The sequence below is a fragment of the Furipterus horrens genome, unplaced genomic scaffold (assembly GCF_987537825.1).
Source record: "Furipterus horrens unplaced genomic scaffold, mFurHor1.1.pri manual_scaffold_2, whole genome shotgun sequence".
Taxonomy (NCBI): domain Eukaryota; kingdom Metazoa; phylum Chordata; class Mammalia; order Chiroptera; family Furipteridae; genus Furipterus; species Furipterus horrens.
In genome coordinates, this window is record NW_028327172.1 from 6,386,890 (window position 1) to 6,405,736 (window position 18,847).

The window sequence follows — 18,847 nt, forward strand, 5'->3', positions numbered from 1 at the left end:
TGACTCACGTGCTTGGTGGGAACCCGAGCGCCGCGCCTGAGCCGGCGGGCTGCCTCTCCACGCGTCCCAAGCCTGCTGGTTCCTGGGTACGAGGCCGGAGCCGGAACCGGCAAGTCCAACCAGGAGCCCCTCGCGGGCCAGGCCGCCTCCCGGGCGGGCGCAGCGAGGGGGCTCAGGCTGGGGCTCCAGCCGATACCCCGCCCCTTCCAGCCTCGGCTCCGGAGAGTGGAGCCGCCGCCAACCGTGAACCCCGCGGCGGGGCCGGCGCTAGACTGTCGACTCGGGGGCCCCCACCCCAAATCCCAAAGGCGATGCGGTCCCCGGCCCGCGGCGCTCGGGCAAAGCTCGGCAGCCGGACCCCGCGGCGCCTCCGTGCACTCGGCCCCCGCCCCGCTGGCCCCGGCGCCCCGTCCCGCTCACACGGGCCCTGGCCCCCACCCCGTGAATCCGTCCTTACCTGCGCAGCGGCCGGGGAGGCGGGTCTCCTCGGGAAACTTTGCGGCGACGGCTGAAGCCTCAGGGGTTATTCCAAGGAGTGGACGGGAACCGGAGCTGGGGAGCGCCCAGGGGGGCCCGGGAGAGTAGCCCCCGGTGCGCGGCGGAGCGCGGTGGCGGGCCCGGGGCGAAGGGCTCGCGGCGGCGCATCTGCCCGGTGGGGCGCCCGGCAGAGCCGCGGGGGGTGTGCGCGGGGTGCGCCCGGCGGCCGGGTGCGTCTGCCCGGGCGGGTGCGTTCGGCGGGGCTGGGGCCGGCGCGGTGCCTGCGCGAGCTGCGCGAGAGGCGGCGGCGAGCAGGGCGCCGGAACCAGGCTGGGCGGCCGCCTCTCCCCTCGCGGCGGCGGCGGCGGCGGCGGGGGCCGTGCGTGCAGGCGCGGAGCGGGGAGGGAGGGAAGCAGAAGGGGGAGGCAGCGAGAGCGGGGCGGGGGGACGGGAAGGAGAAGGGGGAGGAGGCGGCGGGGGCGGGGGCGCCGCGCTGCGCACTGGCCGGCGGGACCCGGCGCGGGAGGCTGCGCCGCTGCGCGGGGACTCGGGCCCAGCCCGGGAGAACCGGCCTCCGTGTCCTCCTACCCCTGCCTTCTGGCGAAAATGGCTGGGAGACGGGAAGGGGAGGTTTGGAAGCCGCCCCCCACCCCGGGGGACGAGGAGGGAGACTCCCAAAGCCAGCCTCCAGCGCGGGGCGGGGAAGAGGGAAAGGGGTTCTCGCTCGCGCAGCCTCCCCTTACACCCCTCTTCTCTGTACTCACTCATTCATTTTTTCCTTCCAACCAGTCGTTCATTCATTCATTCAGCCGCCCACCCGTGCACTCATTCGCTAACAGGTATCCAAGCGCCTACTCTGCGTGCGAAGGGAGCCCCTTCCTCCCTGCCTGGGGCCCCTTCCCCACGTAGACCCCCTCGCCTGCATTTGCTCTAAATGCCCAGGTCTCCCGGTGCGGTGCCCCACCCAGCTGCCTCAGCGAGCAGGGCCAGGTCGGATCCCAGCCCGGCACCCCACCCCCCTCAGCCGACTGTCACCTTGAGCAAGTTATTTACCCTCTGCAAGCCTCAGTGTCCTCTGTTGAAAAATGGGAGCACTAGCCGCATTCCTCCCAGGGTTGCTGTGAGGGTTGAAGGAGACCTTGAATCGGAAGGTGGCTAGGTCAGGGCCTGGCACACACATCAGGGACTTGGGGAATGTCTGCACCTGTTGTGGGGGGTGGGGGGGTGGGCTAAACCTCCCTCCTCTTAGCCTAGAAAGTCCCCGTGCTCTTGACAGTCTCTGGGATACTGAAGAGCTCTCTGTTGAGCTCAAGCTCGGGTCATCCCACCCTGCCATCCGCTTCCCTGGAGGGCTGCTCTGCGTTAAGTCCCTGCCTTTGCCTAGACCGCCCCCTTCCCCTGGCCCCACTGCTTGCAGGTCCACACCCAGACCCCCCAGAACCAACCTAATACCTCCCACCCACTGTCCCAACTCCAGGCCTGTGTCAGACCCAGCACGTCCTGCTCTTTACTGTCCCTCAAGGCCTGGCCAAGCCACCTCTCTTCTGGGGAGGAGTCCCAGATTCCCCCTGGGGAAAGGATACTGTGTCCCTCCACCCCCCGTGCTTTCCCCTCGCCCTGGCCCCAGCCCAGGAGCAGACAGAAGCCTTCCTTTGCTGTGGCTGCCCCCGCTGTCCTCACAGTGGCTACTTCTGCCTTTGCCCTTTTGCCTCTCCTTCCTCACTTCCCCTTAAGTCCCTTCCTTACTTCTCCCGACTTCTACTCAATTAAGCAAACAGCTATTTTTTTTGCCTCCCAATTTTTTATTTATTGCCCAAACAGCATTATACCAGTAATACAGGAAAGAAAAATCACCCACAATGCCACTGGCCTGTAGCGTCAACAGCCTCCGTTCCTCTGCGCCCTTCCAGGCTTGTTAGTGCGCTCAGCTGTGCTCTTTACTCCACCTGCCCGGACCCCCAGGTGGACGCTCCGCCGACCCTCCATCGCGGCACTTAGCGCGGTGCTCAGGAATGATGTGCGTGTCTTCTTCCTCTTCTGACTGGATCCTTGAAGGAGGGGCCCCTTTCCACCCCTGTCACCCACAGGCCAAGCACAGGGCTGGCCCAGAGCAGCACTCAGTGCTGCGGGGTGGAATGGATGGTGTGCATACGGCTCTATTTGACTGTTGCTCTTAGATATCAAAATATCATCTTCATAATTGTGGTCTTAATGGCTGCATGATATTCCCTCCAGCTGATGTGCTGTAAGGTGCTCAGCCGTGCCTGGTGGCTGCACGCAGTTCACAGGCTATTGATGGAGGTCCACAGTGTTCGGGGTGCTTTGGGGGGAGCACCAAAGACCAAAAGTGAATCAAACCCTGCTGGACCCCGTCCAGGGAAAGCAGGAAATCCAGCAGGGGGCTGGGTACCCAGACAGGGCTTAGCAGAATCCTGCTGAGACAGACATCATCATTACCAAGTGACCCCAGGACACAGAGGCCAAGTCAGCTGTGACATACAAGGACAGCTTCCCCAGGGGAGTGGCTCTTGATCTGGGTCATGGAGGGTCAGGAGGAATGTTCTGGACAGACTCCAGAAGCTCATTCCGGCTTGTTCACAGGAGCTGTGACCTGAAAGGACCTGTGGTTTAGAGATGAGAAATTCTTGGTCAGAGTTTGGGGAGTGGGAGTCGGGGGGAGGGGCCACAGTGAAGATGAGGTGACGGATATCAGCCGAGCCAGGTGTGCAGGGCCTTGAACAAGCCTGGGGAGTCTGGCCTTCATCTTGGAAGGATAGGGTGCCAGGAGGGAGTGTAGGTACAGCCACGTCACGACCATCAGCTATGAGACTCAGAAAGATTATTTGTTCATTCAACAAACGCTGGGCCCCCGTGTGCACCAGCGAGCAGTGAAGTTGGTGGGGACCTGGCCCAGCCCACCTGGGGCTCTACGAGCCCCAGCTCCCTGCTCCCAAGTGGCAGTAAACCAGGCAGTGCCCAGCAGCTAGGTGTGGCGGGCCCTACCACTGGGCAGCCAGTCACCCAGGCCCTGCCTGCAGCACACCTGCCTCCCCCACCATGTGCCTACCCACCCAGCAGTCCCCAGATCTGGATTCTGCTCCCTGTTTGCCTGCTGGTGATCCCAGGCACTAGCCCAGCCTCACTGCTCCTCGGTTTTCTTATCTTAATGGGGCCATCATGGACCTCCCAGGCCTAGTGTGACAGTCTCACCATTACTAGACTGCTATTAACCAAGGTTGTGCCACGCATGGCCCTGCATGGGCCTGTCCTGGGTTGGGGCAAGGGAACTTCATCTTTGCCCTCCATGATCCCCAGGATCCCAGATGGTTGCCCCCAGTGATGTCCGGGTACACCCAGGGATGTGTCCATGAACCGTGAGCATGTGGCCTGTGGCAAGCTGGTTGTGTGCACCTGGCCAGGCACGCCAACCCTGACAAGAATGTCCAAACAGCTTCTCAGATGCAAGTCCAAGGCCACCGTGCCGCCCCCACCCCCGACTGTGCGCTAAACCTTTCCATCCTGCACAGCACAGAGGCTTGGGGCTCCTCCCCATAAGCACATGGTCAGGGTACAGGGGTGGTGGGGTGGGCCCCAGTGCAGAATTGCAGGGAGCAAGGACCCCAGCCCGAGAACAAGTCCCGGAAACGGTGCTCCAGGGAGCGGGCACACCAGGAACCAAAGCCAGGCCGGGCGAAGCCAGCAGCCCCTGAGGACGGCTGAGCAGGTGTGACCAAAGAAAGGCTGGCCTGGGCAGCTGGCCTGGGGAAGCTGCTGGCCAGGCAGGGGGTTGGCACCTCTGCGCCAGCCACCACCTCTGGGCACACGTCTGTCCTGGGCACTGAAGCTGGGTCCCACTGCCTTGCACTGCACTGCCTGTCAGACCCAGCCCACTCCTGCTCACCCCTTAGCCTGGAACTTAACCGTCCTGTCCTCCCAGAACCCCACCTTTCCTAATGTTGTCACCTTGTCGTCCCTGCTCCCTCAGCTTCTCTTCGGCGGACTCAGCTCAGTCTGTGACTACATGTGACTTGAGTGACTAGTTTTTATCTCCTGGATGACACTTGAACATCTCGGAGATCAGGGTGTGGCGGGCAGCTTGCCTTTCCCCCAATAGTACAGCAGACAGTGGCTAAGACTTCTAATTGACAGAGCCTGTGTTTTGGTGGCATCCGCCTCTCCCAGAACCTTGAGGGGCAGCCAGCGGCTCCTGTGGTCCCCTTGTGTCCCCAGCATCTGCCACAGGGCCCAGTGTGTGGCAAGAGCAGTCAGGTATTGCTGAGTGGCAGAGTGAAACAGCCCTGCCAGGCAATGGTGACAGCTATTCCAAAGTAGGAACTACCTACGATGATGATTCCAGGGGCTCAGACATGGCCCAGACGCACCTCCAGCCTCGGGCAGGGGCTGGGTGGGGTCTGGGGGTGTGCATGGGTGCAGGGGTGATGGGAGGTGAAGCAGGAGAGACCAGGGCTGATTCCAAGACCCTGCGGGGTGGGGGGGGCGGTGGAGAAAGACCTTGGAGAGCGTCGGAACCAGAACGAGGCCTGAGCAAAGGCAGGACGGTGCCACCCTGGAGGCCAGGGTCCCGAACCAGCCCCGCTCCCCCCGCAGCACAGAGGCTACAGCCCGGGTGTGTCTCCGATGGGCCCTCCTCTCCTTTGGGAGCCTCCTCTTCTCCCCACACATGGCATCACTGCGCCCCCAACCCCCAGCCCTGCCAGACACCCGGGGCTGCCTCTCGCTCCTTCCCTCACCCGCTCACTCCCTGGCCATTATTCCCAGAAGAGCTAATGCTTTTTATGGTGATTTAAGCATTTCTTGACTCTGGCCATCATTCACCTGTTACCCACGTCCCGAGTTCAGGAAGGAAGACGTGGATTGTGTCTTGAAGGGCAGCCCGGGGGGGAGGGGTGCACACGTGCCAGGGCACAGAGAGCTGGACGGTGAGCGGCTCCTAGGCAGAGGGTTGTGGACGTGGGAGGTGGAAGTGAGGCCAGAAGTGCAAACCTGATAAGCAAGGAAGCTGGGGGACAAAGTGAGGGCACATGCCCAAGATACTGGGGAGCCAGAAGGCAGGGTCCCCGAGGCTGCCCAAGAAGGGAGAAGGGGAGGGCAGATCCGAGGATGGTGGGGTGGAAGATGCCTGGGTTTTGAGATTGGGGCCTCAGAGACCTCTACTGGGACCTGGTCTCCAGTGACACCCCCGCCCTATCACTGCAAACCTTTTCAGGGGCTCCTCGTCACCTTCTCCCTCTCCCACCCTGCCCGCAATTTACTACCTTAGTCTCTTCCCCACCCAAGGACTCTTGAGTGACTCCCTGGTGACTGCCCCTGCGCCCTTCCCTGTGGGTCCTCTCGGTGCCCCCCAACAGGCTCCAATAACTCAGGGCAGCTGAAACCGCTGAGGTGAGGGGGCAGGGGGAGTCTACGAGTGGGGTGTTCTGAGACGGGGTCTCCCTCCTCAGGTCCTGGTGGCACAGAGCTGTGGTCCAGGGCCGGGGTTGGGTGGGTCACTCAGGGCCCCTCACCTGCTGCGCACAGGTGCCGACGGGCCTGGCAGGTTCTGAGCTAAGTGCCCGCTGAGACTGGGCCTGGGAGGAGGCACAGAGGAGGGGACGGGGGGAGGGTGCCAGTGATGGGGGGGATGGGGTTGCCCAGCAACCACCAAGCTGCCAAGCTGCTACTGCCTAGGAGGGATTCTTAAAGAGCCAGGCAGAAAGGCTGGGCCTTGAGGGGGCTGAGGCAGGGCCTTGCATACCAATGGCTACTGCTGCCAGCCTTTCCCTCCTCCTTCCTCCTCCTCCCTCCCTCCCCAGAGGGGAGCCCCAGCTGGGAGGTCATGAAGACAGAGAGGAGGGACACCTAGCCTAGGGGGGGTCCCATCTTGTCCCCCACAGGACACGGCCTAGAAGGGGGTAAGATGGCTGCCCTGAGGCCCACAGGGCTGATGGTGCTATGGCCTCCCAGACCCCCATGACCAAGGAAGGGCAGGAGCTGGGACTCTCCTCATCCCCAGCCCGCCTGGCCCTTTGGACAGGCCCCCTGACACTCCCGTTGAAGGAGCACTCATTCTAGAGCCAGATTAACCTGCCTCTTCCCAGCTGAGGGACCTTGCAGGAGGAGCCACTACCCCCACCCCCACCCCACCCCGGCCCCAAGTCTTTGGTCCTGAGAGTCCCAGTCAGGTGCAGGAGCCATCAGTCACAGGCTGCCCAGAGGAGCAGGCCTGATGAGGCTGTGTCTGCGGGGCAGCGTCCAAGGAAGTCCTCCCTGCTGTCTAACTGAAGCTCCCTGTGCAGCAAGTAGTCACCCCTTTCTTCTGTCCATATGGAGAAGAAGGTGATGTCTGTGTGGCCTCAGTGCAGAATGTCATATTCTAAAAGCCACAAGGGTGAGGATTCAGCTGTGTGGTCTTCCTCTGGTTCCTTTCCTTCCAGGGCCTTAATTTCCCATCTGTACATGAAGGTCTGGGCTAGGTCAGGGGTGCCTCGTGGGGATCCAGGGAGGAGCCTCTGGATTTCTGCTGCCCTCTCTGAAATCTGGAAGCTCCCTCCCAGCTTCCTGCGGTGATGGAAGGTGGGGGGACAGGCAGGAGGGGGAGGCTCACACGCAAAGCGCTTCTTCGGTTGACCTGACTGAGCCACAGTTGGATGCTGATCTGCTGATCCCACCATGCCTGACCCAGTCCTATCTCCCATGGTCCCCTAATTGGTCCCTGTGTGTTCAGCATTGCCTCTCTGCCTGGCCCTCTGTCAATCTATCCTTGGCCACCACTAGCCCCTGCCCAGGTCCACCCCCTTCAATTTGCTCTCCCTCAGCTCTGAGGAGGGTCTTCCTAAGATGCAAGACCGACCCTGCTGCTCCCCTGCTTCAGCACCTGCCATGGCTCCCCATGGCCCTGGGAGAAGGCTCCAAGCCCAAGAGCCTGGCTGCCTCTCTGCCCTCGACTCGGTCACAGCCCCCTCTGCAGAACCCCTCCCACACAGCTCACGCTCCCTGACACACAGCTCATTCACCGAACTCCAGACACTACAACCACACTGGCTCGAACTGAATCAACATCTATTGAATGAGTGAATGGCACTAAGGGCAGTTCTTCAGTGCCAAGCCAGTGTTGGCCTCTGGGTACAGGGACAATCAAAGAAGAACACATTCGAGGATGAGATCATTACAGGACCATGGTGTGGGCTCCAACAGAAGTAAACAGTTTGATAAGAGGAACAGGGAGGGAGACACTTTACCTGGGTGGTCAAGGAAGGCCTCTTGGAGGAGGTGACATTTTCATTGAGACCTGAAGGATGAGAAAGCGCTGAAAGAAGAGTGTGCCAAGCAGAGGGAGCAGTATGTGCAAAAGCCCTGGGGCATGAAAGAACCAGACCTATTGGAGGAAGAGAAAGGAGGCCAGGAAATTGGGGGAGCAGGGCGTGGGATGCAGCCAGGCATTTTGTGGAGGGGAATATGGATTTTATTCTAAGTGTAATCGGAAGCTATTTGAGAGTTTTAAGGAGAGAAGTGACATGATTTAATTTATATTTTAGAGCGATCATCTGAACAACCACTTTGGAGAGTAATTTGGCATTGACTAGAGAAGTAAAAGATGTTCATATACCACAGCCCAGCAGTCCCGCTCCCAGGCGTCTACCTGACAGAAATCCTGGCACGTGTGTGCGTGGGGCGTGTGGAGATGCTACTGCAGCTGTGCTTGCAAGAGACAAAACTGGCATACTTGCCTGTTAGTGGGAAGACAGGTGGATGAGTGTGGGACAGTCCCTGCTGGGAATACTATACAGCAGTGAAAACAGACAGACTAGCGCAGCTCGGGCCGGCCTTGGGCAGTCTCCCAAGCATCGGCATGAACAGCAGCAGCCAGTCCCAGGAGCTTCACTTTATATCAAATGAAGACAGGCAGACCCAGGGACGATCCTGCTGAGGGGCTTGCACAGTAAAACTCTCAAGAAGATACATGCTGATTGCAGGGTGGTGGGTTCCTCTGAGGGGGAGGGGAGACTTCAGCTCTTCTGTGGTGGTGTAATTGTTGAGCTGGCGGTAGGTCAAGGGGCCACGTGTGTGAGTGCATGTGTGTGCGCGCCTGCTTTTATGCACGTGAAATCAATAGTAAAGGAGCCCCAGCTGCTGGAGAGAATGGAATGGAGGGTGAGGGGCAGCCGAGGAGCGGCCCCGGAGGGAGGAGGCGGTGGGTGGGCCTCGTGGGGAAGTTAGAAGTGGGGGTCCAGACTGCCTGGCTGTTCAGAGCCAGCAAGCAGTCTTTCTCCCTCCAAAGCCATGGTTTGTCTTCTGCTCAAACAGCCCCAGGTTTTAAACTGAAGCTCAGAGAGGGCAAGGGGCTGCCTGGGGTCACCCGGCGAGCTGGGCGCGGAAGAACCTGTGATCTGTCCTTGATGGGGGGGTGGGGTCAAGGCTGCATTGAGGACCCACCCGCACTGACACGGAGCAGTGGACCCTCCCTCCGGAACATCTTCCCTCAGAGGTCCACTCTCCCGCCCGCCAGGGCTGTCTTGGGCCCCAGTTCCTCGTTCCTGCGCAGATGGAGACAGCACCCAGCTGGCTGGGGCCCAAGCCAGCTCCTGGTAATTGGGTTTCAGGGAGGCTTCTGTTGGTGGTTATGCTAATGGCGGGGCACTGAGCGCCGGCCCTCCAGCCCCTGGGGGAGGGGAGGCCCCGCAGCCCATCCAGTCCGCGGCACGGCCGCCCTCAGAAGTCGGACTGCCTGGCTCCCCCACTTTCCAGCCCAGCTGCGTGACCTTGGGCAAGTCATTCAACCTGCCTGAACCTCTAATTCAGAGTGGGAAAAATAATATCCCCCTCCCACTAGGCTTTGGGGGAAGGAAAGAGAAAACGAAAGAATCCACCTGAAGGACTTGGCCCAGTGCCTGGCTCAGAGAATTTGCTTGATAAATGCGTTATTAACTATTTTTTGTTTTTGTTTAAAGTCTGAAAGGTCCTCCAGGAAAATGTGTGCAGGGGCTAGTTGAATCTGAGTGATGAGCTAACGGATGACTCACTTTCCTTTTGCTTTTTGTTTATGTATATGAGGTTTATGTGTATTATCCGTGAATTTCTTGCATAGCGAAATACCAGCAAGTGAAGGTGCCTGGGGAGTGGGTGTTGAGCGGTTTGGGGGTCTGAGGGTTTGGGGTCCAGCTTGAGGGGCAGCTGGCTGGAGGTTGGGGCTCCAGGGGCAGAGTCCAAGGAACCCAGGCAGGAGGGGACAGAGGAGAGGCCCCGGCCTGCAGGAATCACAAAGAAGTCACCTGCTCTGAGTTTAAATGTCTGACTGGATGGCTTTTATAGGCAGAGGCCTGGGGGGTGGGATGCCTGGGGCAGAACAGGGAGGGGGGCTGAAGAGCGGGGCCACGTGGTTGAATGGGCAATGAGGAGTCCGGAGGTGTGGGACAGCATTGAAGGTTCAGGGGAGGCAGTGAGAGAGGGGCGGCCCAGCTGGGGACGCCTCCCAGGAGATCCGAGGGATCACCGGGCTTTGCTCAGAGAAGAGGAGGGTAAGGGGCTCCATCCCGGAGGCAAACAAGCCAAGTCTGGCTGAGCAGGATGCTTAGTGTTCTGGGCTCCAGAGTCAGACCAGCAGGATCTGAATCCTGTCTCCACCATCCTAACCTGTGTGGCCTCGGGCGGGGCACCTATCTGAGCCTCAGTTTCCCCATCTGTAGACTGGAGCTGCACAGTTCATGCCCACAGGTCTCCCTAGGAGGCCGGTGAGCAAGCCTCGAGGAGAAGATGCTGTTATTATTGTTCTTATTAATCCAGCCTGTCAGCAGCCTGATCTCGCCCTTCTCCCTGGCTGACCAGGGACAGCTGGGGACCCCCTGTACCCAGGGAGCTCAGCTCCCACACCTATTGCCACTATGACACCGTGAGGCCATAACAGTTTCATGGGCATTTTATACTTTATAATCTCTACCCCAAAAGGGCCTTGGTTAAATGACCTACCTACCCCACAGATCAGGAAACTGAGGCCCCAGGGGCTTGAGCAACTGGCTCAAGTTCAAGTTCACAGCCAGGGGTTTCAGGACCAAGCTTGGCAAAGCATAAAGACATGGCTCCTCTTGCTAAGGGCTGTGGCCTTGGGCAAGTCACTCCACCTCTCTGGGCCTCAGTTTCTCCATCTGTAAATAGGGCGCGTTCAGATGACGGGCAGAGGTCCCGTGTGGAAAGCCTATGGTTGTCGCTCATACACGTGATCCCCTTTGTCCCCCTCACAAGCTCCTCCAAGCCTGGGGAATGTCCAGTAACCCTTACACTTTCATGGGCAGCCCCACCTTGAAGGACAGTGACCTTGGCCTGGGGGGGATAGAGCTTGTCAAACAGGGCAACTTCTAGCAGCTTGAGACATCTTTGAAGTCTCTTGTTTTATCAAAAAGTCAGCACATTTTACATGTTATTCACTCGGTGGGACATTTCTCATCTAAAACATGTCTTAAATGACTCAGCTTCAATAACACCACTGGCCTGGGGGGGGGGGGCAACAGCTCTGGTTTCCCAAGAACGAAGTCCACACCCCTAAACCTGCTGCCCGCACCGCGTAGGTGCCAGGCTGTGGGGTACAGTGAGCAGTGGGGGTCCAGCCCCAGGGGAGGCAGGCCAGAACAGGCCAGCTTCAGTGAACCAGGGGGTGCTGTGGTAGACACCCAGGGAGGTCTGAAAAGGGACCCCCTGGACAGTACAGTAGCCAGTGATCCCCCTCCTGCCTCCATTGCCCTTGACCTTCTCTCCTGCCTCTCACCCCCACCTCTGCTTCAGCCACAGCAGCCTCCTGGATGTGCCCTAAACCCACCAGGCCCACTCTTGCCTCAGGCCCTTTGCACAGGACGGCCCCTGGGGTGTGCCCCTCATGGCCGGCTCTCTCTATTCAGCAGGGCCCTGGACTCCTTCCAGACCAGCCCCCACCTGCCTGTGTGCCACCCTCTTCTCCCTTTCATTCCCTTCACAACTTCTGGGGCTAATTCTCTCACTCAGGTTTCTTCTGGTGCTGTTGTTCCCCAGCCCCTGCTGGATAATGAGCTCCGCCTGCAGGGCCCCAACTGGCTGTGTCCCAGGGCCTGGCATGTAGTACGGCTGGATGCGTATTTGTCAAATGACAGAAAGCTAAGACCTGGCCTCACAAAGGAGGGAGGAGGACAGTGGGCCAGGCCTGCTGGGGGGCGTGGGGAGCAGCCCCCAAATCCCCCAGCCTGGCTGGTGGCCTCTCAGGCATCTGAGGTCAAGACAAGATGTTTGGAGCAGAGGTCAGGGCATGCACCAGCCGTGGCCCCCAGAGGCACACGGAGGGGCTGTGTGGGCTCAATGTCACTGCTGTCACCACTGTGCCTGCGTGCAGGCCTCTCCCTGGCCCAGTAACCTGCTCAGCGATTTCCTCAGGTCACTGAGTCTCCTCTCTGGCAGCAGCCCCCATACAATGGCCCCTCGCCTCCCGTGGCGCCCCCCCAGCCGGGGGTGGAGGATGTACCCATAGCTCCCAGCAGGGAGAAGCCAAGGCAGCTCCCACCTTGGCTCCTGCCCTGCCCTTGGACCAACCCTGTGGCCTGTATACCCTCATCGCAGGTCCTGCTTGGCCCCAGCCCTAGGGTGGGCTCCTCTGCAAGGCCCAGTGGGTGAGAGCCTGGGCTTCAGAGCCAGGCAGGCCACGGGCAGCCTAGCTGAGTGGTTCTGGGCACAATCCATATACAACCTGTTTGGTTTGTTCAGTAAATTGCTAGCAGGCACCTGCTGTGCACCAGGCTCTGTGCTGGGAGCTAGGGACACACTGTGGACGCGACACACAGGGCAAGGCGGCAGGGTAGCAAGGTAGACAGGTACTCACCTGGGAGGCGAGGATGTGGAGACGGTGATTCATAACCCACAGGAGGGCGTAACCGGGACTCACTCTAGACCCTGGTAGCTGATGTGCTCCTCAAGGCTGACTCTCATGGTGGGAGATGGTGAGGGCATCTTCCAGGCAGAGGGAAAAGCTCATGCAAAGGCCCTGGGGTGGAGGGAATGGGGCGAGTTTGAGGATCTGGAGTGTGGCTGCGGGCGAGACGGAGGGAAGAGGGGAAGCAATGAGGTGATGAATCAGCGGGGCCCGTGGGCCTGGGGCGTGCTGGGGGCCAGTTCTTCATCCTGAGAGCCAAGGCGAGCTATGGCCAGGGTTTCATCATGAAGCTGGGGGTGAAATAGGAGGCGCTCAGATCTGCAGCATGGGAAGGTCGTTCTCCATGGCTCATCTCTCTCGTCTGTAACATGGGTTAGTAATGGTGTCTTCTGCACGGGATGCGGATTGACTGAGCCCATGTGAGTTCGGACCTGACCTGGCCTCTGCCCAGGCACTTCTGCCATTGTGGGCCCTTTTTCCATATAAAATATTAAAGTTAGATTTGATTACGTTATTGGCATAAAGACAAATATATTAACATTACATATTAAAACATTTTTTTCAACCTTAAAGTTCACTTTTGTCTTAGAAGAAATGATAACATTTTGTGGCCCTAAAAGTATTGGGGCCCAAGACACATGACTGGGCCTTCGGGTGGGGGTGGTCCTTTTTTTTATTTTTTTAAAGATTTTATTTACTTATTATTTTTTAAAGCTTTTGTTTATTTATTTTTTTTAAAGATTTTATTTATTTATTTTTAGAGAGAAGGGAAGGGAGGGAGAAAGAAAGGGAGAGAAACATCAGTGTGTGGTTGCCTCTCACATGCCCCCAACTGAGGACCTGGCCCACAACCCAGGCATGTGCCCTGACGGGGAATCGAACCGACGACCTTTTGGTTTTCAGGCCGCAGCTCAATCCTCTGAGCCACACCAGCCAGGGAGGGGGCTGTCTTTCTAATGAGGTGCTGCTGTCAGGGGCAGGGACAGGGTGGGGGTAACCAGCAGAGGAAGAAGTGTCTGTGCCGCACCCCCCAACTCTGCCTCTCCCCATCCCAGTTCCTACAGCCCCTCTGGTCCTCCCTCCAGCTGTGGAGGGTCAGGCCCAGCCCACCAGGGCCTCTCATCCTCTCCAGGAAAATTCTCTGGCCCATCAGGCCCTTAACACTGCCCCGCCCCTCCCTGCAGGTCTCTCCTTCTCTCTGAAGGTGAAGCCCACCTCCATCCTCAGCTCATAGGCCACCTCCTCTGGGAAGTCTGCCCAGAGTTCAGGCTGCACCAGCCCTTGCACATCCCTTCCCATGGCGAGTGCGTGCTTCCTCCCTCCTCCTCCCAGGACTGGGAGCTCCCCTCCTCCCAGGGACAGTGTCTGGTTCATCTGTGTATGCTTGGTGGCACCTGGCACATGGTTGGCACCCAATTAAAATGCTTTGTGTAGAGAGTGAAGGAGGGGCCCTTGGGTCTGCCTTTGCCCCCAGGTCTCCTCTGAGCTATAGCGACAGTGGCCAAGCATTCTCCCTTTCACTGGGCAGTGGCCACAGGCCAGCCCCTGAACTAGGTCAGGAGTTGGAGCACAGACTGGGGAGTGACCCCGCCCTGCCCACGGGGACAGCAAGTGCTACAGTGGGGGAGGGGCTGGATCACTCCATCAGAGGTGCACTGGTCCTGAGGTGTGGAGTGGGGGTTTGAGGAAGTACACTCTGTGAGCAGTAGTGTAGGGGCACAGGAGAGCCAGCCAAACGTGTGGGAGACAGGGAGTGGTGCCCCCAAGATCCCCAGCCCCCCACCTGGTGGGCCATCATCGGGACACAGAGGATTTTGCAGTGACTGGTGACGAGGGGCACAGACCTCATTTCCACCCCAAGGTCACAGGCCCAGCACTGAGGCTTGGAGCCAGTTAATCAAGTCCAGCGGAGCATGGCGCAGGCGCCGGCACGGCCACGGCAGGGGGCCGCGGCAGGGCTGGGCCACCTCATGCCATGGTGGACGCCGGACCAGCACTCAGAGCAGGCACCCCCAGCCCCCCTAGGTGGTCCCTCTGTTCCAGAAACCTACACCCCCCGACAAAGCCAGAATAAGGCTCATGCCCCTCCCTAGGCCCCCAGGGTGAGGGCTGGGCCCAGCTCATCCAGGCCCTCATGAGCTCAAAGACCCCTGCTTCGCTAGGGCAGGTTTGGGTCCCTTGTAGAGCCGGGTCAGGAGCTGCAGCTTAGACTGGACCGCAGGGCCCCTCCCCACATCACCGGGCTGCGTGTCCATCACCATGCCTCGGCAGCAAGGGGCCAGGAACCCTGTCAGACCCAGGGAAGGGGGCAGAGGTGAAGACAGTGGGTGACAAGCAACTCTCCTATTCAAGCCCCTCCCCCCGTCACGCTGCAAGCCTCAGTTTCCCCATCTGAGAAATGGGCTAACCATCCCTTGTTGTTTAGAGTCTGAAACCAAACTAAGGGGGATGTGAAGGGCAGACAGCAGAAGGGGCAGGAGCCGGAACCTCAAGGCCAGCGTCTGGGCTAGGTGAGGTGGCCAGAGCCAGCCCCAGCCTGGGGAGCAGGAAGGCCTGGGACCACCCTGCTTCAGGGGGGAGGCTGGGGTGCTCACCCACGGGGTGCCCTGTTGGTGTCTTTGGCCTGCCCCCCTTTTTTGGCATCCTCTCCAAACCCCCAGGCCATTCACCCAGGCAGCCGGGCCTAGCTGAGGACCTTAGTCCACCTTATGGGGGTGGCATGTGGCCAGGCGTCCAGGGCCCTGGAGGGAAAGCCAGATAGGGGCCCAGAGAAAGAGCAGGGTAGCCACCAGGTCCAGATCACAGCGTTTCTGTCCTTCCCCCTGAGTCCCCACCCACGGGACTGCTCAGTGTGATGGGCTGGAGGCAAGGGACCCTGCAGACCAGCTCCTAGGACCCCGCTGAGCTGGGGACAAGCTGGTGATAATCAGGTCCTCTGTGCAGCCCAAGTCTGAGCTGAAGTGTGGGCTCCACCTGCCCTTGCCCACCTGTGGCAGGTAATGCCGCCTGGCCACCTGGCAGGCCCTTCTCCCAGCTCAGCCTGGTGAAACCCTCCCTCCACCCCAGGCCCACCTCCTCAGCTCCTGGATGTGCCTGGCCTGGGGGACATCAGACAGTTCACCCCAGTTCCCCTACCTGGGCAGGCTCACACACAGTGGGGTCTAGGGGGTGCCGGGCAGATGGGGGGTTGGCATCTCCTTCCAACAGGGGCCTGCAGAACAGCAGGGCAGTGTCCCCTCCCCTCCTGCCCCGTCAAGGCTCCCTGCCAGCCCATTTGGCACCCAGCCCTCGGAGTGGGAGCCAGATCATTTGCAGCCGGTGTTAATTAAGAGAGGGAGGTGATGGGGGAGGTGGGGAAGGGCCACAGAGGGCAGCTTCCGACAGCCGCCAGGACTGCCCCTAGGACCGCGGGGGCCGGGAGTTGGAACCAGAGATGGCCCTGCTGGCTCTTAGGCACGGCTGTCCAGATGCCCAGATCCCAGCCCTGCGGCCAGGCCTGCTGGGGTGGAAGCAGGCCTACTGTGTACCCTGCCTTGGTGTGGAGGAAGCAGAGCCTCCCTGTGACAGTCCCTCAGGCAGTCTACCTTGAGGTCAGCCTACTTTTCAGCTTGGCTTTGGAGTCAGACCCACTTCCAGTCCTGCTACTGCCATGTGCAACTCAACCCCTGAGCCCCGGTTTCCTCAGTCACAAAAGAGAAACAACAGCTCTTCCCCGTGGCTTTGTTATGATGGCAAACGGGATCCTTGTGTGAAGCCTTCACTCTGTTATTCAAACGTATGTTCCTGGGGCAGAGGCCAAATCCAGGGCCATTTCAGGCCCAGCCCCTCAGCCGCCTGCCTGTCTGCCTGGGTGGCCCTCCCTGGTCCCTGTCCTGCTTTCACTGGGATTGGGCTCCGGCTGCCTCCCCGCCTCCCCCGAGCTCCCCGCAGCCCGGCAGCCCCCCAGCCCTGCTCTGGGAGCGCCCAGCCGCTCCTCGCCTCTCCATCTTAATTAGCTGCTTGTATTAATCTGGCAAGTAACGTGGCAACTTGCAGCCCTGGGTTTTCGGGCTGTGGAATTAATTATTCCCCAAGCGAAGAGCTGTCAGCTCTGGGAGACCAGCCACTCGGAGCGCCGACACCACTTAGCACGTCCGAAGCTTCCGAATGGCACCGGGGCCTGCAGCCCGGCCAGCCGGAAACGACCCCAACTCCAGGCCCAGGCTCTGCTGCGGGTCCCCCTCACACAGAGGGGACAACACCACCTGGGGAGGTGCGGGAGGTGCCGGAGAGGTGGAGGAGCTGAAGGCCCCTCCAGGGAGCCAGGGCGCCTGGGGCCGGAGGGGCTGTGGCGCAGCTGGTCTCCGCCCTGAGCAGCACCAGGGCCCGGGGACACACCTGCCCCGTGTTGCCATCACCTGCCCTGATTAGCGCCAGCAGCAAACGCAGATGCAGCTGCGTGGCCTGCAGCTGGAGTCCCGCTGGGGACGGGCACTGACCTGAATAGTCCCGACATTCCTGCCAGCTGCACTTTGCCCCCACGTCTGCCCCCCGCAGAGAGGTGGGGGGGCGGGCAGCCAGGCAGAGCGAGATGGAAGGGCCGCCACTGCAGGGAGGGGGCGGGCAGGGGCAGGAGCTCCCTTGACCTTTCCTCTCCGAGGAAACTGAGGCGCAGAGGAAAGTGACTCTCAAGTTACCTGTCTGTCGGCCTCGGCCCTGGGTCCAGACCCAGTGCCCCGGGCCCTCGCTGTGCTGCCCCAGAACCGGGCCCTGACATCACACACGGGGGCCATCATCGGCTGGGCGCCCCCAGCCCTGGCGCGTGGCCGCACGGTCTCCCCCGCCCCCCTCACTCACTCACTCACCGAGGCTGCAGGAATAGTTTGTTTTCTAGCAGCTTTGAGGCCGTGTCCCCCTGCAGCCGGCGAGCCCCAAGGCGGGGCCCAGGACGGCCCTGTTCCTCCCACATCGCCGCACCAGCCCGGCTCAGATGGGCCTCGGGACACAGTGGGGGGCAAAAGAACGAAGGAATGAATAGACAAGCGTGGCTGCAGGTCCTCTGCCGCTCTAGACCCCACCTGCAGCTGCCTCCAGGGTGAGCGGGCGGGACCCTGGTGGCCCCCAGCCCTCCCACCCCCACCGCAACCCCGGTGCCATCAGACCTCCGTGGGAGAGGAAGTCCGCCCCCCCCCCCTGCCCCGTCTCTGCCCTGCCTCAGAGGAGACCCGGTGCCCAGAGACCCGAGGCCCAGCTGGCAGCCCCGTCTCCGCCCCCCACACGGCCTGCCCCCCCCAGCCACTCCCCGACTGACCGGCCTCTTCTCTCTCTTGCAGCCAACAGCTCCCTGCTCGGAGGAGGCGGCGGTGAGTGAACCCTTCCTGTGGTCTGGGGGCGCAGGGGTGGGTGGGGGTGGGGTGAGGCTGCTCCTTCCACAGCTGCTCCTCTCCTCCTGGCCCTCCCCAGCCCTCTGTGCCTAGCTTGCTGCTGTCCTTTATTGTCACAGCCTTCCCATCGTCCCCACCAGGTCTCTTCTGCCTCCTCCCTCTTGGCCTTGTCTGGTCGGCCATCACTGTAGACAACCAGACACATGGAAGGCAGGCCTGGGTCCCTGGGCAGGTCCCCAACCTCTGAACAGAGGTCTCTTGGTTTGTAACTGGGAGGTGGAGGGGACACATGAGGTTTTAAAGGGCCCGGGCCAGGGACGGGGGCCACGGGTATGGCAGGGAACGCCAGCCCTGCCCCTGCCCCTGTCGCTGCCCCTGTCGTGCTCTCGGCGCGCCCTGTGCCCCTTGGGCCTCAGCTTCCCCACCTGGAAGGCAGAATTATGGTCTGTGCTCTGCTTCAAAACCAGGCCCCGGTCTCACGGTCAGAGTCCTGCCAACTGTCAAGCCCTTGAGAATGTCTGTGTGCTCACTCTTGTTAACGACCGCCGTGAGGCAGGGGTCCCAGAAGGGCCAGGAGGGCAGGTGGTCAGAAGTCAGGGTGGGCTCCGCAGCCAGACCAAGGTCAGTCAGCAGGTGCCATGCGAGGGGCAGCCCCTCCGTCCCGGGGCCTGCCTCCCCCGCCAGCTCTGCCCAGGCTGCCTCACCAGCCGCTCGCCCCCCAGCCCCGGGGCCGCACTGCCGGGCTGCCCGCTGTCTGCGCAGGCAGCGGGGTGATTGGTGAGGCAGGGGGCAGGGGTTAATGCGCCATCGGATGAATCCTGGGGGCTGTGTTTACAGCAGCGGTGGCGGGACCCAGGCCAGGTTTTAAAAGGGGAAAAATAAAAGGGGCAGTGAAGGTCAGGAATAAATAAGAGCGGCTCTAAGAGCTGTCGGTGACCGGCCAGGAGGGGGGTGGGGGGGTCTGGTTGAGGCTGCAGATGTTTTCCCTCCCTCCCTCCCCACTTCTCCTCCAACTGTCCCTGTGGAGGTCACAGCTACCCTGGAAGCCTCACAGAATGAGGGGGCTTTGCTGGAGGACCTGGGGGGGAGGTGCCCACAGACAAGCCAACCAGGACCCTCTTCA

The 18,847-nt window shown here is 60.8% G+C and overlaps 1 protein-coding gene across 5 annotated transcripts in view; it reads left to right on the plus strand.

Moving 5' to 3' along the window:
- The window catches only part of MACROD1 (mono-ADP ribosylhydrolase 1), a 135,541-nt gene that overhangs the window by 104,433 nt on the left and 12,261 nt on the right, over positions 1-18,847 (plus strand). For all 5 annotated transcript variants that reach the window (XM_090259624.1, XM_090259641.1, XM_090259612.1 and 2 more), the window contains exon 4: positions 17,674-17,703. In XM_090259624.1, the coding sequence (XP_090115750.1) occupies positions 17,674-17,703 (30 nt within the window). The remainder of the gene's footprint in view (positions 1-17,673; positions 17,704-18,847) is intronic.